Raw genomic sequence first — 20,751 nt, 5'->3', positions numbered from 1 at the left:
TTGCTGTACTTTAATTTTCAATAAAGACATTTCATGCATATGTGTTGCCTAAACAGTTTTTATGCAGAATACCCCCTCATATTTTTGTTACCATAGAGTATACCACTTTGAAATGAAGAATATACCCACTTCTAAAGAAAATATGAGTATACCCACTTCAACTGCCTCTAATATCTACTTAACTGTTATATTTAACATCCATGGCTGTCTGCGTTAATGCACTAATCATGACACCATAAATGTCTATAATTTGTGCATTAATTTATTTGAAATTGCATTTATTACGCGTTCATGGTCTCACACGAGTGCTTTTTATCCAGAAAAATCTCAAGTTCCCTCGTATACTTGTATGTTTGTGAGGCGGTCTTGGACACGTTGACGTATCACGGCAGCGGTCACACACAGCCAATGAGACGTTTACGTATGTTACATGTCTATGGTTGGAGACGTAGCGTCATCGGCAGTTAACTATTGCTAGCATATTGCTAACAAATTAGAGACCAAATTTTCGCTACCTCTCTGAACAGTACAAGTGCCTTTTACCGACGAAATACAGATATGTTAGATGTGTTGAACTAGACTTATTATTCTTGTATAGTTATTTAGATAAGGTGACTTTTCAATGTTATTTACAAACTAGTAAGTTACGATGGATAAAACCGGGGATACCAGCAGTAGTCGAAATAGTTAAGTAGTTCTGTTTTTGCTAAAGGCAGATATGTACATACAATTTAAATATTTTATGTTGATTTTAGAGGGAAAAACATATCTTAGATTGTGCATAAACAACCCACATGTGGAGTTAACACTACATATGTGATTTAATCTTTCTGCTTTCAGATACAAGGACAGATCTCAGTCTGCTGCTTGAGTGTCTGAAGTTTCAGATGAAGTGTCCTGATTTGCAGAAACAGGCTCTCCTCGCCATACACTCAATCTGTGAAAACAGAGGTAATACTTTACCAAAACTTAACACCAAGCATTTCATATGCTTACTAACCAGACATTATTTATATAACTGTAACATTGATTTACTTATTAGTATTTAGTCTAAATATAGCAGCTTAACCGCTTGGTGTCTGTACACTGTCTGCTTCTCTTTCAATGATCTTAATTTCAGAGGATAATGTTGACATCCTGAGACAAATGGGAGGTGTAGCTTTCATATACAACCTCTACAAGTCCAGTTGTGTTCATTCAGATGTGAAGGAGACTGCACTTTTTACTCTGGGAACCCTGGCAGAGGCCAATGGTAGGGTCAAATGTGTGGATAGGACACTTTTAAGGTTTAACGGTTTTTCACGTGTTATCAACTCAATGTTTTTCTTTCCTTCTGGTAGTTTACTGCAAGAATTCTCTGTGCAGAAAGGAGACATTTGCAGACCTTGCTGGTTTGTTGATGAAAGAAGAAGTCCCACTGACACAGAAGAGAGTTTCTGTCTATTTGCTGTCTGTGTTTGTGGCCAACAACAGTAAGATCAAAGCTCAACAACTGACACCATAAGTTTGAGCAGAAGTGTCCAAATTTGAGGACTTAGGGACTTAGATGTACATCAGCTTTAGTCTTTTAAATGTAGTAAAACTGACCCATTGTCAGTAAAGATATGCTTTGTAAATTCACAAGCTTCTATTTATGTAGGTTTTTGTGTCTTCTGCGCAAAGCTTTGTACTGATTAACCACCCCAAAATCCTTAACAATGATTTGCTATCTGCCTACTCATTGTCAGATTTCAGGGGGATTGGTTTGTGCTAGCTACCACTAGATCCACAATGTTCTGTGCAGCATATAAAGGAGACACTGACAGTTCATCTTCACATTCAGATTCAACATAAAGGCAAACCGAACAAAGCTTCAAAACCGTATAGGAGTGTTTGAAGATGACTGGCATCATGTGCATAGTAGATCAGACCTTAAGATGCAGCAGAAAGTGGAATAAATAAGAGCAGGATGATCTCACTTTTTTTTTTTTTTTTTTTTGAATGATTGTGTTAAGTCACGAGTCTGTTTTAACACTCACAGAGTCGGGACAAACTTTAGCCCAAACCACTGGCTGCTTGGATATTCTTCTGGACCTCTTCAGGTATTTCATTCTGCTTTAAACAGTAATTTAATGTATCCCAAGATGTATGACAAGTTTACATAGTCATGTTAAAACTGCACAAATATAGATAAAACCAACCGTATAAGAACATAAATATAAGTTAAAGATCTTCTATCTTTGCAGGACCACTTTCCCCCTTGCCACAGAGGCCAATTTGAGAGCTGTCAATGCTACTCAAATCTATCAGCTTTGGGCATCTGTGTGTAGTGCTCTTTGTGGATGTGTGAACAACCCTCAGAATGGTAAATATCATCTCTGTATTTTTCTGAGCAGATAATACTATATCAGTGCCCTCCAGGCAACTCCTTTTAATTTAAACTATAATATACTGCATCAAGTTCCTATCACCAGCAAGGCTAAGATCTTTTGTTGATAAGTTTTGTTTGTTTGTTTGTTTGTTTCTTTTTTTGTATCTTCCAGATGAGGGCCAGCGTATTTGTGTTGTCGCTTTTCCCATGATAAAAATCTGGCTTCAGCAGATTGCTCTGTCAAGAACTGAGGTTTTCCAATCTGTATGCTCCTTCATAGCAATGACAGTTGCCAACAACCGTAAGCCAAACAGAGGCAATGGCCTATGTAAAACCTGCAGTTTTCACCCTCGTGTGAACCTCAGAATTTAAACTCAAATGTAAATAATTCGATCTTCTTTACTCCTCTGTTTATTGCAGCTGGTGTTCAGGAGTGTTTTTCCGCTTCAGGGGGTCTGGACAGTCTCACTCTTGCATTGGTTCATCTGACCTCTGCAGCAGATACAAGCTTGCTGTCCTGTCAGCTCTCTGTAACAACATCCAAGACCCTTTCAGCCTGCATCACAGAAAACCGTGGGTGTTGCTGTGATTCACAGATCCATACTCTTTATGGTTCACCTAAAGACATTCCTCCTTCTCTTATCACTGTCTGTTTTGCAGCTTCTCTAGCCTCAGGCCTGGCCAAGTATGGCGTGGTTTCGCATCTCCTTTTTCTGCTGGCTAGCCCACATCTGGACCCTGAAGAAAGGCTCTCTGTGTTACTTACTCTGGGCCACTGCACTGTGGCCTCTGGTAAAACTGCATAGCACTGTCCTGTTTGTGTCTGAAGTTGTGTCTGAGCATCTTTCTTCTTTGATTTGCACTTACTCTAATAGATTCAAACCTTAAATTACTACAGCGTTCACCCATTTTCTTTCACCTCGAGTGTTTATATTCTGTTCATATTTCCTATTCTTGTTTCCTCCTGTTTGGAGAAGAGCACCAGTTCCAGCTGGTACAGTGTGGAGGTTTGCCACTGATCATAACTTTACTCACAGAGGATACAAGTGAGGAGGTTAGGAAGGCTGCTACATTCATACTGCAGACCTGCAAACAGGCCAGTAAGTCAAATCAGCCAAATATCTATTTTAAAAAGAAGTTATTTTATATCTCATTTAATCAGTTTTAACTAAAACATTGCAATCTTGATAAATATGAAATACTGCCTTTGTTGAAACCCATAGACATTTATACAGAACACAGTGTCACCATCCTTCTTGCTATTCTACTGTATGTTGGAAGGAAATTACAGACCACAGCATCAGATGCATTGATGGAGACTTTGAATCAAGCGTTTCTCAGTCAATACGTTCACATGCATGTTAGGAAAAAAACAAACATTTGTGCTACTGCAACTAAAACTGGACTTCTAAATGCATGTAAAAATGTTAGTCCGACTAAAAAAGGCCCTCTCCACATGCTCCACAGTCTCTTTACTGGGCTTTGACCCAGAAGTCAATCATCACAAATACTAAGTCTAGCAGAAGCTGCATTGTTGTCTGCATTCAGTTAATCGTTGTAGGCAAAAGGTATGGCAATCATCTCATTTATACCAAAGTAAAGTGCAGAGTATGTATGAAATTTATGCAGCTGATAATTTTGTCCATGTCATCACAATTTGACTTGCAACTAGTTAGCTTTTTGCAAGCCTATTAGCAAGGTCAACTGGAAAAAATGTCTGTAGTAACTAGCTGTAAGGTTATGTATCTAAATCTACTGTAAGCAGACATGGCCCTGTCAGTGAATAAATTTTCAATTTTCCTGCTGTGCATTTATACTGGGCCAAGGACAGTAGTTCAGTTAAATTGCTTTACAGAGCTATGACCGTAGCTTGGCTTGACTGCATGTAAATGTACTGACTGAAACCCTTGATTCTTTATGCAGTAAGGAACATGGTTATTTTCTTCTCAAACTCTTTCTTTGTAACATAACAAAAATGTTTACACAGTTTTACTGAACTCTGATAGTTCAATCTAATTAGTTTAATTGACTTATGTTAAAACCTCAGTTGTTAGAAGTAAAATTTATTTAATAAACAAAGGGAATAAAGCTTTGCTAAAAAATGTGGGTTGAATATATATGACAGAGCTCCTATAATAACGTTATAATAACGTTACTGTTTTTGTCTGTAAAGCTGTGTCTTTGGAAGTGCCCGGATTGATCATGACACAGGACAAAAGTAAAAATGTGAAGCCTGTCACTAGCATGGAGGGCTTCAGGAACTCAGCTAAAGAGCTGCTGCGCCGGATTGACCTGATGGAGAAGAGCCAGGCAAAGGTCCCACACATACTATGTATACTAATGTGCACAACATAATCAGTGTGTAGCAGGGTGACTCCTGCTGTGTGCATATGTTTTATCAACAGGAGGCTGAAGATGAGGGAGATACAGATGGATCATCTTTTACCAAAGGACTTGTCCCACCATTTGCACCTCCAGCTTTACCTCTGTCCCTGCAGCAGAGAGAGAGCATTAACACTGTCCTCACTGCTTATAAAAAGACCAGCACTCCTAAGCATGTATATGCAAAAGATGATTACAGTATTGAGCATCATACTGCCAGAGGTATGGTTGAGAATGAGAGTGAATGGAGACGCACGTGCTCTAGTGTAAGTGTGAAGGAAGAGAAGGCTAAACCCAGTGGAGATAATGTGTGGTGCACAGTGTGCAAAGGTACTAGAGCCCTGATGACTTCCAAAATGCAGCCACTAGAGGGAGACAGAGTGAAGCAAATAACATACAGGTCAGCAGATTTCATCAGCGTTGCAAATTTGTAAACCTGAAATTTTATAATGACATATTTACATTCTGCTGTTTTTGTTTGCTTTTTGCAAAGGGCCACTTTTAAGCTCCCAGTGCCATTGAAGAACAGTGTACAAGGGGAAACCATGAAAGAAAAACATGATGAAGAAGGTGAGCACTTATGCTGCGTGCCTTGAACACACTGTTATAAAGAATTTTCTTACAAAATAAATTTTTTTATGTTTAGAGTCACAGAACTGTGAGATGAATAATACCAGAAAAGGAACGATCCCAGTGAAAGAATATTCACTCCCTCAGATGCGATGTGCAGGTAGGAGGACATTGTAATGCTCAATTAAATGATTGATATGCTATCCTTATATTGTTATGGGCTCAAAATGTAGTGTATGGGTCAGCATTTGCTTTTAATTTTATCAGTCAGAAATGTGTCCCTTTTTTTATCTGTTTTGGTGTAAAGGTGAAGAGAAACTGAAATGGTCATCACTATGTGCTTACAAGTTTAAGTTATTGTTCTGTTTCTTCTTTTTTTAAAGATATATTTTTAAGCCTTGTTATGCCTTTATTCAGAGAAGAGGACAGTAGATAAAGTCAGAAATAGGGATAAAGAAGCTGGTGTGAGACATGTTGGAAAGTAGCCACAGGCCAGACTTGAACCCAGGTCGCTTACATTTATGTGGTACAACCGAACTGCTAGGCCTTCTTCACCCCAGGATTGCCCTGTTTGTTTTTGTAAAAGCTAACAGTGGCTTTTTATAGTTCCTCTCTTTCCTCTTTCTTTCTCATTCAGGTTGTGTGCTGCCTTTTGAGGAGGTGACCAGTCACACTTTTTCCTCCCTCCAAAGCTCCTGCCAGCACAGTTGTGACATGCACAAGGTCCTCCAGGAGGCCTCAAAGCGTTTCAGAACTGCTCAGTGCCACCTTCTCTTCAACAGAGAGTACAAGGACAGCACCATGGGGCAGGCCAACTCATTAGCAGAGCCACAGAAAAGCAGGGGAAACTGGAGTGGTTAGTGGCTTCAACATTCAAAATGAACAAGAAACTCCTCCTCAAACCATTTACAGTTTGATTAGTTAAGGAGTTCAGTCCAGCTCTACAAATAGTTCCTGTAAAAACACACTATGTAGAATTCATTGTTGTATTAGATGGTTTTGATCTTCTCCACTTCTGCTGATGGTTGCACCAGCCATGCACATTTTCAAGATCAGTAAGTTCAAACCTGCGACAAAGTAAAGGCTCTATAAACATTTTAGATAATGCACCAGCTGAGATAGTTTCAATGTATGTTTTCTGTTATCACTCAAATCTCACACCAAGTGAAGTAAGCTTTGGATTTATGTTGTCTTGGTGATGGTTTTGAAAGGTGGGATAACTGTGGATGACAAGGTGCAGAAGATTTTAATGGCTATTTGGTGTCTAAGTCAGAGTAAACTTTTTTTGTTTAGGTTAGTTAGTTAACACATTTTTTTTCTATTTGCTAATTGTCAGAATAATGAGAGACATATTTTTTTGAAAATGTTTTATTAGTTTCTTCAAAGTCAGAAGTTTACATACCTGTCCTTAATATTGTGTAGCATTTCCTTTAAACTTTATAACTTGGTCAAATGTTTTGGTAATCCTTCCACAAGCTTCTCACAAGGGTTTGCTGGAATTCTGGCCCATTCCCCCTGGCATAACTGGTGAAACTGAGTCAGGTGTGTAGGCCACCTTACATCTCTTCAACTGAACTGAAACAGTTTTGTAAAGAGGAATGGTCCAAAATTCCTCCTGACCGTTGTGCAGGACTGATCTGCAACTACAGGAAACGTTTGGTTGAGGTTATTGCTGCCAAAGGAGGGTCAACCAGTTATTAGCCTAGGGGTTCACATACTTTTTCCACCCTGCACTGTGAATGTTTACATGTTTTGTTCAATAAAAACATGAAAACATATCATTTTTTGTGCAGTATTGGTTTAAGCAGACTGTGTTTGTCTGTTGTTGTGACTTAGATGAATTTCAGAGCACATTTGATGACCAATTTATGCTGAAATCCAAGAAATCTCAAAGGGTTCACATACTTTTCCTAGTGACTGTATACTTGTTTTTAATTGTTTGAACAGATGAACGTGCCACCTTCAGGCATCTGGAAATTGTACATAAGGATGAACCAGACTTGTTGAGGTCCACAATTCACTTCCTGATATCTTGGCTGATTTCATTGGATTTTCGTAAGATGTCACACAAGGAAGCAGTGTGTATAAGGTGTGCCATAAAATACATTCACAGGTGTGCCTCCTATTAACTCAAATGTTGTCAAGTAACATTTCAGAAGCGTCCAAAGCCATGACATCACCATCTGGGCTTTCCCAAATTGTTTAAAGCCATAGTAATCTTAGTATATGCAAACTTCTGACTTTGGAGAAAGTCATAAAAATTCTCTCATTATTCTGGCATTTAGCACATAGAAATCATTTTGGTCATCCTAACTGACTTAAAACAGGAAATGTTGAGTCTGATTTAATGTCAGACAGTAAGATAAAGGTAACAAGTCTTTTTTAGACCATGTATGTAAACTTCTGGTTTCAACTGTATCTCATGCGTAGCAGGTGCAAAAGGCTTCTGCTGCTTGGTGTTGTTAATGAAAGGGATTTCAGGCTGGCAAAGAGTGAATATTTTTTTTTACTTCAGTGCAAATTGGATATCACATTTAATCTTTTTTTGTTTAGTTAATTAATGAAAACAATTTCTTCTTGCTGAAGAAGAACAAACATGAAATTGTGTAAAATCAATACTTAACAGGACACCCACAGACATCCTCATGTCTTAATCACCACTGTGGTGACAGACTCATCACTTGACTTGTCACAACAAGTCAACACTTAGCCTAAGTGCGTGCACTTCTCTGCGTTTGTTGAGACATCAGCTTTTTCCAGTGTGGTTATCACAATGCTTTCTTCAACCCAGACAAATGTAAAAGTGTAACAAATGAAAACACAAAGTCAACTGGCCTTTTAACATGTTAATAGGATTAGTTTCATTTCTTTAACCTTCACTTGTGATTTGTTAGTTATCCACCCTCTTATGAAACATGTTGTTGTCTTTAACTGCTGCTATACGTTGTCTGATTTCCGTTCTCTTTTAAAGAGATTTGCCTGACTCCCAGACATAAAGCTGCAGGGAAAGGAAAGAGCTTCCTGCCAGGCAACAACTGGAAGAAGCACAATGGTGAGACTTATGCAACAAGTTGATTGTCTTTCATCTCTTTTACACAGTTAAGTAAAATGTTTCTATAAAGCACAGTTAAAAACAACTCCAATGGCTGTACAGCCAGTAAGGAAGTAAAGTACTAATGCTGTATTTTTATCTATTGATCTGGCTCAGTTCGGTTTGGTTTGCAACAAAATTCTTTGAGTTAGGAAAGGTACCAAAATAGTTGTGTGACAGCAATATTACGAATGCATGCCAAATACATTATGTTTTTTTACAAAACTGAACAGCTTTTCTCCCTCCTTTTGGCATAAGCATGCTTTTACAGGAAATTGTGATTAACTTTTTAGCAAATCAATTTTGTAGGGTACTGATTCAATGTAAATGACAATACAATAAAGACTGATTAAATTATGAGTTGTTGAACAAGCTGGCTCTAAGAGTCAGCTCTCTTCTGTGAATAAAAGGGGCCAGCTCCAGTTCGAGAATCAGTTCCTTTTTTTCATTTTTGTTGTTAAAAAGACATAAAAAGCCAAATTGGAACCAAATAAAGAGTCAATTAGGAGCCAAAAGATCGGCTCTTATAATCAAACTGAGTCAAATGATCCGATACCGATGCTCTTGTGGTATGTTACCTCCAAAGAGGACAGTTTTGAGCAAACAATAATATAGAAATACTAAATTAAATCAAATTTAATAAACAGAGGTAAGTCATAAACAGTGATAAGAATAGAGATATGTTGTTTGTCTTGCTTGCTGCAGAAAAATGACTTTTTAGGTTTAATAAATAGTATCATTTAGATTTAAACTATGCAACAAACTTTAGACACAAAGCTACAGAAACCATTTTGTGTGTCAAAAAGTTTTCTACCTAAACGAATAGTCTTTCTACTCTAATTGTCTGTCATGTCTGTGAGTCTGTGTGGATTTTTATGCCACAACTGTCCAAGATACCTCTCAGGAGACTTCTTGGTCGTACTGGTTTGAAACTGGTGCCATACCAAAAATCATAAATATGTACAGTTTTTAAATAAAATCCTGATGATGCTGAGAGATCAAAGACAGGATACAGCAGAGGCTGCTGTCAGAGGATGGACTGACTTTTGAAAAAGCACTCAAGTTTGCATAAGCAATGGAGGCAGCAAACAGTGACATTGCTGGTTCACATGGCATGAAAGAACCTGGTAAATTGAACAGAGTGGTGAGGTCGGTGAACAAGGTCACTGACACACAACCAACGCCCCAGCTGGACATTAGAAAATGCTACAGGTGCAGTGGAGAAAACCACCAAGCCAAAGACTGCAGGTTTGCTAGTGAAAAATGTCACAACTGTGGAAAAGTGGGACACGTAAAAAGAACCTGCAGAAACAAAACAGGGGGGTAAAGAAAATACTACACAGTTTAAAGTGGAGAAAAATAGGTATGAAGAGAGAGCTAATTTCATACAGATGAAGGGGGAGATTGTTAGAATCAGGAAGTTTTCACCATGTATCACAATAAGGTCTTTGCAGACTGGGTCTGTTATTTTTGGATGCATTTTTTATATCTGTAACCCAAAACAAATGTCATCCACTTGTCATGCACACTAAGTATGTTGCATTTGACTTGTTTAAGTAATTATAAAAGTGGATCTCTTGGACTGTTATTTTTAGGTGGCAGGGACTGAACAAAAAATATGAAGCACAATATTTTTAATGCTTTAATTTGTGTCCTCTTCCACCTATCATAGACATCACTTTGACCCCGCTGCACAAAGGAGCAACAAAAGCAGTGATTTCCTCACTCCACCCTTCAGGTCCAGGCTTGACTCCTCTGAAAAAGTCTCATCATCCTAAAGGTAAATGTGAACCAGAGCTGAGTATTTACAGAAGATTACTTTGTGCGTGTGTGAGTGTTGTGATTGCGAGCCTGTGGTGGGAGCTGTCCTCCGCTGTGTGTTGTTGGAAACACACAATCCAAAGAGCAGGAGGAATGTTGAAATGCGGCCAGTGATCTCACAGCGCAGGCCGGAGCTGGTTCAGAGCCGCACAGCTGTATGAAGCTGTTTCACACTCTGTAAAACACACTGTCTGTCTGTCTCTGTGTGTGTGAGAGAAGGAGACAGAGAAAGGGTGTGTTCTAATGCTTTTGTATTACACCAGTGACATGGCACTACCATGTCACTTACATAACATGTGGAGGAGAGACACTCGAGTCTTGTCCGTGTTATGATGTTGAATGTTGTGTACTTGCATTACAATCACTACACTGTGCAGGAAGAGCTGATTTATTTTTATTTTGTTGTTTATATTTTCCATCCATCTCCCTTTTTGTCTCTTATTCTTCAGCTTTGTGAGTTCACAGTCTCTTTATGAGACTTAGTGTAGCCTAAATTTGCCAGTGAGAAGCACTGTTTTTCTCTCTGGACTGTCATCCTGAGATTTACTGTCTTTATACCTTTTAGCCAAATGTATTTTCCAATGCTCAGTCCACATTTGCAGGAGTTTATAGTTTTTCTTCCACTGCACAGTTCATAGTTTAATTCTGTCTCAGTCCATTTTTTCCTTCCATTTTCTCCTTTCAGTCTTACTGTTGCCCTCTTTTGTCTATTCTCTTGTTTTCTCATCCTTCATCGACCGTTCTTCTCCTCCTGCATCGTTGTTTGTGTCCTGCAGCTGTATAAGCCACAACTGGTGATGCATTATCCGTCTAATGAGGAGAGTAGGACAAGAGAGAAAAGAGTAATTGTCTCTCTGTAAGTGAAGTCTGTGGCCAGTTTATGAGTGGAAAAAACACGGCATTGTCTCTGGGTTTTTTCTTTTTTTCATACATGAACTTAAACTTTTTATGGTTAATATCCAGAGAGAAGAGAAGAAAATGACAGCAGACTACCTGACCTTGATGATGAGATGAAGACTCACACAGATCATGTTTCTACTGTAAGAGACTAATGCTTTTTATTGATATTTAAATGACTAGCTCAGATGTAATGCTGAAGGAGATGTAGAATTCAAAAGGTTGGAAAAAATATGAAGAATAAGATGACAGTTTTGAAACAGTTGGACAAAAACAAGATCAATTTGTTGTCATGAATGTAAAAGGTAGAAGAAACAATACATTGTAAAAAAAAATATCCATGGGTTTTGGATTAATCCTGAAAAAAAAACTGTTTAAAATAAAGTGTCTGAAACACACTTTGTTCATCAAGAAGTCTTCACTAATATTCAAAAATTACATAATTTTTGAACATTTTCATAATCAGGAAAAGTAAAAATCTAATCTTAGGCCGTTTAACCCTAACTTTAGCTTTGGTCGACTGACTTCAGTATCATCACCACTAAGCTTCCAACTTTTATTTTGTGCTCTTAACTCTTCTATAAGAGACTTTTCTTCTTAGTGTGAGCAAACTGTAATGTTTGAGTCACTGATCTTGAAACTCATCAGCGACCATAGGGTTAACACAGAAGGCTTAAAAGCTGTACTTTCTCTTCTTCAGCAGTATCACCCTGAAAAGGAAACTGAATTTAATGTGATTTTCTCACAGTAAGGTGAATTAGATTTAATGATGCAGATTTGAAAAAACTGAAGCATTGTCAGGTCTCTTTTAGAGGAGAAGAAAACAACTTAAAATGATTTGTTTTTTAGTTGAGTTTATTTCCTGAATCATTTCAAGTAGTGAGGGAATCTAACTGCTAATTGGCTAATCAACTATATTGGTAAAAGGGCAAGCTTTTCCCATGACATACTTTGGAATAAACTGAACATTTTGATATAATAATACTACTACTAATAATAAAAATTATTATTATTATTATTATTATTATTATTATAACGGTCAAATTTAACCTTCAGCAGTTAAATCAGTCCCACCGGCTTATACTAAAGCCAGCCATAAGGTGGAACTTGAGATATTTATTTCATAGAGGAAGAGAGAACAAGGGAGGGAAGACATTTAAATCACTTAAAAATGTAACAGGAAGCCTTTGCAGAGCAGCTGATACTGGACTAATTTGATCTTTCCTCTTGGTTCTCATAAATCGTGTAACTGCTGAGATAGGAAGTCATGGGGTGAAAATATTTATATATATTTTCTAAATAAAAAGAGGAAATGTATGGTTAGAAGTAAGGATGGGAATCACTTCCCATGTGTTTGAGCAGCATTTAACTCTGATTCTCCTTCCGCATAGTCTTTCTAGCCCACCACATATAGTACTTTAGTAATTTACAAGTGTATCTATTATAAAAGGTAACTCTGTTCTGTTAAAGCATTAAGAAATAATTTTAGTGGTTTTGTTGATTTATTTGTTTGAAAAGGTTTCAAACCATTTAACTTCAACTACTACAGTGCAATGATTATTTGAGTTCGACACACACACAGATCAAACATCCAATGTTAAGTAGAAAAAATTGATTTTCACAGCGTGCCGATAGGAGTTGAAACCAACTGCTGCCTGGAGGTCGGAAAATCTGTACGATATGCTTCCCAGAAAGCCTGCGGGTAAAAAATTCTGAGTGCTATTAATGGGCTAAAATTAGCTGTGCTACCAGTATGGCCTATTAAGATAAGTCACACAGGCATCCTCGGCACACGTTCTTAAAGAGAAATAACAAATCATACACGTGTTTCAAGCACATTCTTCACTTTATCATCTGATATTAGTCTATTAAGCAGACCTTCATCAACCAGACTTTGACACCAGTGAAGGCATGAAGGCTCATTAAATAAATGAACACAGAGTTATGTAGAGTATTAGAGATGGGTATACTCTGTCTGGTCGGTGTCTATGAAAATAATTGGTCCTAAATGAGCAGACACGGCTGTTTATCAGACTAATATGTCTTAAACCTTCTGCCTCTTTTGGCTTCTCTTGCTCATAGAGGAGAACGAGAAAAGACTTCAGCCGTGAGGAGGTGCATTACCTGCTCTGTGGAGTGAAGAATTTTGGATTCTCCTGGAACTCCATCCTGTGGTCGTACCCGTTCCAACCCGGACGTACCAATGTGGACCTTGCTGATAAATACAGACGGCTAAAGGTAACATCCTCTCTGAGGATGGCATTTTATCTTTTCCATTGTAAATGTCAGACTGTGTTGTGATTGACTGCCATATATTGTTTTCATTTTTTGCAGAAAGCTGGAGCAGCAAATGTAGGTTCCTGGTCCTGAGATCCTGAGGCACCAGCTTTTCAATGTCTCTGATGGAATAATCTAAAGCACCTTTACTTCCTTCTGTTGAGAACTTTTATTATAATAATCCATAGATTCCTTAATCTAATATTGACATAATATATAGTAATTAATTTGTTTTTAGGGTTAGGTTTTAGAAATGTTTATGGTAGTATTTCTTAATGCATCAGCAAATACTGTTAATTTTGTAATTTAAACATTTACAACATTGAAACAGTTCTTCAGTTTTGTTGTCAGCACTTTCTTTGTCAATAAACTTTTTAATGATTAAAACAGACTGCCAAACTAAGAATTAAAACTACAGTCACAGTGCAATAGATAGATACTTTATTTATCCCAAGTGAAATTCAAGAAACTAAATTCATTATACGTTAACTGTACAAATCATCAATATAGACTCAGACACAACTGAGGCTTTTCATATGAGGAATTTTTGCAAGATTAAGTGTTATCTAGAAGTAAGACCTTTGTTTGAGTGCTATCTTATGTTGTTGCCCTGCTATTGCAATACTTAATGATGAATCACCACAGCCCTGTTTTCACAAGTACAGTAAGTCTGCCAGATTTGATTGCAACAGCATCATGTGCTCATAGGATGTGGCAATGATGACAAGCTCACCTCCAAAAAACTTTGGCAGTCATTCATGACCAGTTTCTGTTAGAATTCTTTCCAGTTCAGGTTACATTGAAACGGTAAGCTTTTTATTTTCACATAGAAATCAGTTAAGATACTGTAACATGTTTTCATAAAGACATAGATATTATAGTGATCTGACTTCCGTAATCTATGAAAAAGTGACGTTCAGTCCAGCAGACATTACCATACTATCAGTTGTGTGAAAATGGAAATTTGATAATAATAGTAATATTTATAAAAAGCATCCCTCTTCTTTCTTGAGACTCCATCAACAAAGAGAGGGGGACTATTTGTTTATGGAGCTGAAGGGCTTAGGAATGAGAGGAATCACAAATACTGCAAATCATGCTGCTTATCTCTCTTAGCGTGTATCTGAGAAGCTCTGCGAACTGTATCTCCACCAATGGCTAGCTCGACTGAGATCACTGTCTGCAGAGGGCCTCTCCCACTCCACTGGGATTCATCAGCGTGCTACCAAAACTATGGGACTCAACCGCCTGCCATGCCCTGAGGCTTATAGGCTTTTAAAGGTGTGGCTGGACAAGCAGGAATATTTATTGGGAGTGGGGCTTAATATGATTATGACACAGTGGTGTACCACAATGATGTTCTAGTACGACTTTTGTCTTTTCAAGTTAAATTGGGCAGCTGCACATCTTAAATCTTACTGACAGAATAGCTCCCAGTTTGTTTTGCTGTGGTTTTTTCCTAAGTTTTATCCATTTCCTACACAAGCTGAAGTTGCGTCTCATACCAATCTACTGACTACTTTGTCAAGATGTCGGGATAGCGTTGCAGTAAAGGGGGTGGGGGGATTGTGTGGTGGGAGAGGCATGTGAGGAGCAGATTTCTCATGGACTGAAATGCAGTCACACTAAAGACTTTTGACCCAGGCCCCCCGAAAACCTCCTTCCTCTGGAAAGAATGTGGCTCCATCCCCCCTCCCCTCCCCTTTCTCCTTCCCTCCCTCTCATCCTCTCTCCCACAAGACTGTGAGAAGGCACTGTCTTTTCTTACATGCTCTGTGCTGTGTTGGCTGGAATTTGATTTCCATATGTACACTGTGTTCCTCACATGTATACTGGCGTGTTGTTTGACATGCCACATAACGGAGAAAGCTCCAATTGCTCCATTACGTGCACTCAACAGATGCATGCTTTACATTTTTCTGGGTTGGTTTAGTTTTATATCGCAATGAAGGAATGAGCATTTATCTAATAAAGCTTTGTGGCCTTATGAATGTAAAGTATCTCACCAGTTTTTCTTTTCGTTTCCATAGTCGCACATTAAAAACAACCTCTCTTCTGGTGAAAGAAAAAACATGACCATGACGCATGTTGAATAATATTTTATTTTCACAAGCAAGCCATTACTTGAGTTAAAAAAATTACCATCTCATCATATTAAAATAACAATTAGATGGTGATCACACCTGTTAGAGAAATATTGCAAGGTCCCAGTATGAGTATGTTAAGGAATAAATGTTTATTGGACCCGTGTTTCTTGCTAAATAGCGGTCTGCACAAACTGTCTCCATATTTGCATTGCTACTGTCCCTTGCCTGTCATTCTGCATTAACTTACGAGTGCTGTGCATTCCCATAAACACCTTAAAAAGATTTTAAAATTTATTTTTAATCACTATCCTTATACCTGGTTTTTATATGGCAATGAAAAAAGATACATTTAAAATCTTGTTTAGTGAAGTTGCATAGAGAAATATCTCTGATGTCCAACAATACACTCATGATCACATATTTCCACTGTGATTTTTGAGTCCCTTTACCCCTTTACCCACACACCTGGTGGCTTTGTAACTGTATCAAAAACCTACATGTGTCAGTAAGTAATTTTATGACAAGACCTAAGTTTGATCCAGAGCTCATTTGGCACATTAGGTTCATTTTGACAGAAATAGCCGCTTTTGCCTTCAATAGGCCCCTTTAAGTATAAGAAAATCAGATACTGTATTTATGATTCTTTCAGACTTCATGGACAGGGTTAAGAGGTTTTCACAGAAAAAAAGAAACATCCTTTTTACTTCTTTATACATCCTTTCCTTGTGTGAATTCACATCAGCTCTGCAGGAGTGCTCATGTTTGTGATGAGAGTGTCGTCTGCAATTGTGACATCATTGGGAATGAGATCAGTAAGCAGGTCATTTCCTTTCAGCTCCAAGTTCTTTAGTAGTCCATTTACATTTTCCATGTTGACATCACCCATCAGCTTCTCCAGATCTTCTGTCACCTCCACCTCAATATGCTTCTCCAGGAACTCTGATGTTTCCTCTGACTTTTCCGGCTCCAATGCTGAAACGACAGGATCCTCAGTTCCGTCTAGGCCTCCTTCAACAACTGGGATCACGTCTGCGGACTCGACTGCACTGACAGGTTCAGGGATGAGGGGTGTGTCAACAGGTTCAGGGGCTTCATCGGGGACGCCCAGATCGATCAGAGGTGGTGAAGGAAGCTCTGGCTCAGGGAGGGACTCCTGGGTAAGCAGGTCTATCTGTGGCTCTGGAGCCTCAACTGGAGGTGGGAGTGACTCAGGGACTGGCTCAACTTCTGGCTCTGGTTGTGAGGTAGGCTCGGGCTCAGGAATGGGTTCTGGTTCAGTAACAGGCTCTGGAGCAGGTTCTGGAGCAAGCTGAGCTTCGGCAACTGGTTCGGGAACAGGTTCAGGTGCTGAAACAGGTTCAGGTGCTGCAACAGGTTCTGGTTCACTGACTTGGACAGGAGGTTCAGGCTGGACTGGAGCTGGGGCTTCCTTTGCCACAGGCTCTGGTTCAGGGGCAGGAGGAGCCTCCGCCCCCTTACACACTGCCACACAATCTTCAGAAGGTAAACATGCCACGGGTGTCACTGGCTCACCCACAATCACTTCTTCATCCTGTACAGCCTCCTGCGTTATCCCAGAGTCCTCAGCTGCTGGTTCGGCTGCAGGTACGGGTGCTGGTTCAGCTGCTGGTACGGCTGCTGGCTCCTCTGCAGTCTTCTGTTCAGTGGCAGCAGCTTCAGCACTGCTGGCCGGGGCGTCTCGCCTTCTGCTGAGCCTGTTACCCATAATTAACCTGTGTTGAAGATCACAATAACAAATATCTCAAACAAAATTCATAATACCAATGAAAATGAAAATGAAAACCCTCATGAGATAAATATTGCATAGGAAAACTGTTTCAGTTATTGCATGTCAGGCTGGATTTGTTGCTTTTTTCCCAAAAAATAATGAATGCAAAACTGCTCAAAGTAACAGATAAACTAAACGAATAAAAATAAAAAAGGGTTTAAACATGCCAGAAACCATAGGGATGGTGGAGCCTACGCTTTCCCGTTTGTGACTTATGGTACATGATGTTCTTTACCACACATCAGGGGCTGAATGTACAACATGTGCCACGCTACGTCAGGATTAAAGCGTGCCTATATGGTGCATGTTACAAACGTGCCATATCAACATTTAAAGCATTTGTTTGCTCAATTCTTTCTTGCTTGATTTATTTGCCTTACATGCCACCGCTCACGTGTTCTCTATTAGAAATAAAACCTTAACGAGTTTAACCTGCACTCGAAACATTTGCATTAATAAAGCACTGCATCCATCTAAGGTGAAAGTTACAATGAGTGGTTTTCCTTTGTTTGCATTATCTGTCCATTTTGCAAAACCGTGTTCCTGCTGATTTCCCTCAGATTTAGGAATCCGTAGAAAAGCATGAATTTTTTTTTTTTTTTTTTAAATATAACATCTTGACGTTGGAAAAACCCAGATTACAATCATTTCAAACGTCAAAGGCGTGTTTTTACAAAATACTGTTAAGTGCTGGTTAACAGAAATCGAACAAAGAAACTCATGCAAGCGACCCCGCCTCCCTCTCGTGCTCAACCAACTTAAATCTAAACGAAAAAACACAGACAGAACAAACAGCCCAGGTTTCGACGTGCACTTGATTAAAATAAATACAACAAACCTTTTGAAGCGCTTTACGTTGCAAAAAAAGTGTCAAAGTCGCAGATTGATCCCGTACTCTGAGCTTGGAGAAGTCCACAAGTCAACTGTCTGCGAGGGGCGCGCACCACTTAAAGCAAAGCTCTGAAGACGCGTCTGTGCTCCGTGCCGTGCGCGTTCACGGTCTATGCGCGTCCCTTGCACCAATCCCCTGACCACTCCACTTCCTTCCACGATGGGTTAGTCACCATGGGAATTTAGGCTCTTATTTGTGAGTCGGATTATTTAGCTCTTTATAAAGAGTCGTTTGTTTCGGTTCCTTATTTGGCAACATTGTTGCTTTATTTTCTTGTTGATTTTTGTTCTTTTTTTTTTTTTTTTTTTTTTACTAATGACTGATATGTAAGGATGTGTTTTACTTAGATCAATTGTGGTCATACTAAATGGTATGACTTTCATAATAGTATTATTTAACATGATATTTTGTATTCTCACCAGATGTTTGCACAATGTGTTCATCTGATTGGTTGCACAGCACAAGCTGACACATCATTTAGTCCAGATCCATGGGATCTGGGCCATATCTATCACAGGATCTAGTTCATAGAGCTGACTCGTGAACAAACAACACATCACTATAGCGCTTATTCCTTCTAGCTCCCAAAAGTGCACAGCACATACAGATCTACTCTAGAATTACACCTAAACCAGGGGGAGTTTTGTGCAAAAATGTATTCAAAAAAGCTGTCATATTGCTGAATGATCCCCATTACTTTCAGTTTCTAAATGATCCCAAGATATGTCCCTTTCTTCTATAAACTAACTTAACAAAGAATTAATAATATATACTGGGCACTTTTTATTTGTTGTCTTAAGACAGACAGGCTTAATGATTTTACACTGATAACAGTCTTTTATGTTTAATAAACGTTTTTCAAATGCACTCACAAAGGGGAAGTAGAGCACCTGATCATGCTGATCAGCTGATCCATGGTTGAACATTTAACCTGTGACACATTTATTGCTAACATAAGTGTGTTGCGTATGTTGACAAGTGAGCTCTTTCAAGGCGGATTTTCTAAGGTCCAATGTCAGTGAGGTAAGTTCTCAGCAATGTTGATTTTATTGAGAATTAAGTTTGCTGAACAGCCTTTGAAATAAACATAAACAATATTATGTTATTTTCTTGATGTAATTTGTATTGATTCTTGCAGGTCTAGGGTTTCAAAGCCTGAGACAGCTCCAGCTAGGGCTGCTCTCCCTCCAAGGAGAACCACAGGGCTCTTATTTTGGATTTCAGTGTTCCTTGTCCTGCTCGTCTTCATTCAGATGTTATCATCTCTGGTTCTCTCTGGTGGTGAGTTCATCGTCTCCAGTGAAGCCCTCATCAGCCCCTTTCACTTTTGCCGAACAAGCCGTCATGGTGAAACACCCTGCAGGAGCCTTGTTAACGGAGCTGAATACGGGATAATGATTACCACCCTCTCAACAGTGATCATCCTGTGTTTGTATACTCCTGTGGTTCTTGTGGCCTTCGCCCTCCTGGCCATGGTGTTAGCAGCTTACAGCAAAGACACATCAGCCCTCCGGTTGAGCACGGGCCTACAGGCTGCTTCAAGCCTGCTCATCTTTGCAGGCACTGGCACTTTTTTGTTACTGCATCAGTCACATGTGAGCTTGGGTTACATGACCTCTTGGTTCTACCTCTGTTTGGGGGTGCAAGTGGAGCTGGGATTCACAGCTGTGTTGACCTCTGTGTTAAGGAGGCGGCTAATGTCTAACTGGAACTGAATGCATGAAAAATACAGGTCGTCATTGCCTTGAAGACCAAGAGGAAACTTGATCATCAAAATCACTGATGATGTTAAAACAGAATTTTGCCCTAAGTTCATATTATTTTGCACAATATTTAGTTCAACATTGTTTAAAAGTGCAGTGTGTAATACTTAGCCTAGTAGCATTTAGCTGAACAAACTTGGTAAAATAAGCAAAACATTTCTAAGACGGTCTATCTAAATAAGTGTTTAGTCATTTAAATTCAAAAATAGCTATTTTGAAAAAAAAAAAAAAAAAAACTCAGAATAAACCTTTAATTCATACATAGGGAGGGTCCCCTCCATGGATGCCGACATCTCGGATTTTTACATGGTTTCCATGGTAACATAGAGGAAAAAAGGATAAATAAAGTTATTGTATTGTATTGTATTCACATTACAGATACACATTAAATTCAACTGGTTGCCACAGTTTCCAGCAAAGAAATGCAATCTAGAACCCACTTCTAGATGTTGATATTCAGTTTTACACACTGCACCTTTAAATCCTCTTTTGTTGTATATTCTGAGGAAAACAAACAGTGTTACAGCAGATTTCACAATGGACTGATTTTCAGTTTACTTTTCTTTTTGTTGTATTAACTGGAACATACTGTACTTGCCTCTGCCTGCTGTTACACGGCTCTTGAATTCTCGACAAACTGGTTTGTGAAAATGAATGCCAACTGTGTAAATAAATCCTCCTTTTGAGATTAAAAAAAAAAGAAATTAAACCTTTCTATGGATGCCAGAGTCTTTTCAGAGTGTAAAGTTGTGTAAAATATGGTTGAATTGTAAAGTTTATGCTTGTTTCTTCACACTATAAGCAGAAAGAACGAGAACATGCTTTACCAATG

General features: G+C 38.8%; 2 protein-coding genes across 5 annotated transcripts; one reads left to right on the top strand and one right to left on the bottom strand.

Moving 5' to 3' along the window:
• The first annotated feature begins 452 nt into the window (after positions 1 to 452).
• terb1 (telomere repeat binding bouquet formation protein 1) lies at positions 453 to 15,322 on the top strand. Of its 4 annotated transcripts, none has more exons than XM_041794843.1 (20): positions 453 to 686; positions 841 to 951; positions 1,121 to 1,252; positions 1,341 to 1,472; positions 2,021 to 2,081; positions 2,226 to 2,344; positions 2,523 to 2,651; positions 2,771 to 2,923; positions 3,011 to 3,142; positions 3,328 to 3,450; positions 4,524 to 4,666; positions 4,756 to 5,132; positions 5,226 to 5,302; positions 5,379 to 5,462; positions 5,940 to 6,158; positions 8,274 to 8,354; positions 10,066 to 10,173; positions 11,178 to 11,254; positions 13,194 to 13,349; positions 13,446 to 15,321. In XM_041794843.1, the coding sequence occupies exons 1-20, from the start codon at positions 650 to 652 to the stop codon at positions 13,479 to 13,481; spliced, it is 2,487 nt and encodes an 828-aa protein (XP_041650777.1). In that variant the 5' UTR covers positions 453 to 649; the 3' UTR covers positions 13,482 to 15,321. The 4 variants fall into 4 exon arrangements, with proteins under 4 accessions (XP_041650777.1, XP_041650776.1, XP_041650778.1 ...); XM_041794842.1 differs by having other exon boundaries at positions 3,325 to 3,450; XM_041794844.1 differs by lacking the exon at positions 3,328 to 3,450 and having other exon boundaries at positions 13,446 to 15,322.
• Positions 15,323 to 15,472: 150 nt separating this feature from the next.
• On the bottom strand, positions 15,473 to 18,262 carry LOC121514479 (protein TsetseEP-like). The gene is made up of 2 exons (XM_041794603.1): positions 18,103 to 18,262; positions 15,473 to 17,208 (listed from the first exon to the last, which is right to left on the bottom strand). The coding sequence occupies exon 2, from the start codon at positions 17,199 to 17,201 to the stop codon at positions 16,209 to 16,211; it is 993 nt and encodes a 330-aa protein (XP_041650537.1). The 5' UTR covers positions 17,202 to 17,208; positions 18,103 to 18,262; the 3' UTR covers positions 15,473 to 16,208.
• Positions 18,263 to 20,751: the final 2,489 nt, after the last annotated feature.

The sequence above is a fragment of the Cheilinus undulatus genome, linkage group 9 (assembly GCF_018320785.1).
Source record: "Cheilinus undulatus linkage group 9, ASM1832078v1, whole genome shotgun sequence".
In the NCBI taxonomy this organism is placed as follows: Eukaryota; Metazoa; Chordata; class Actinopteri; order Labriformes; family Labridae; genus Cheilinus; species Cheilinus undulatus.
Note: the sequence above shows the minus strand (reverse complement) of the source record. Positions and strands in the feature narration are given on the sequence as shown.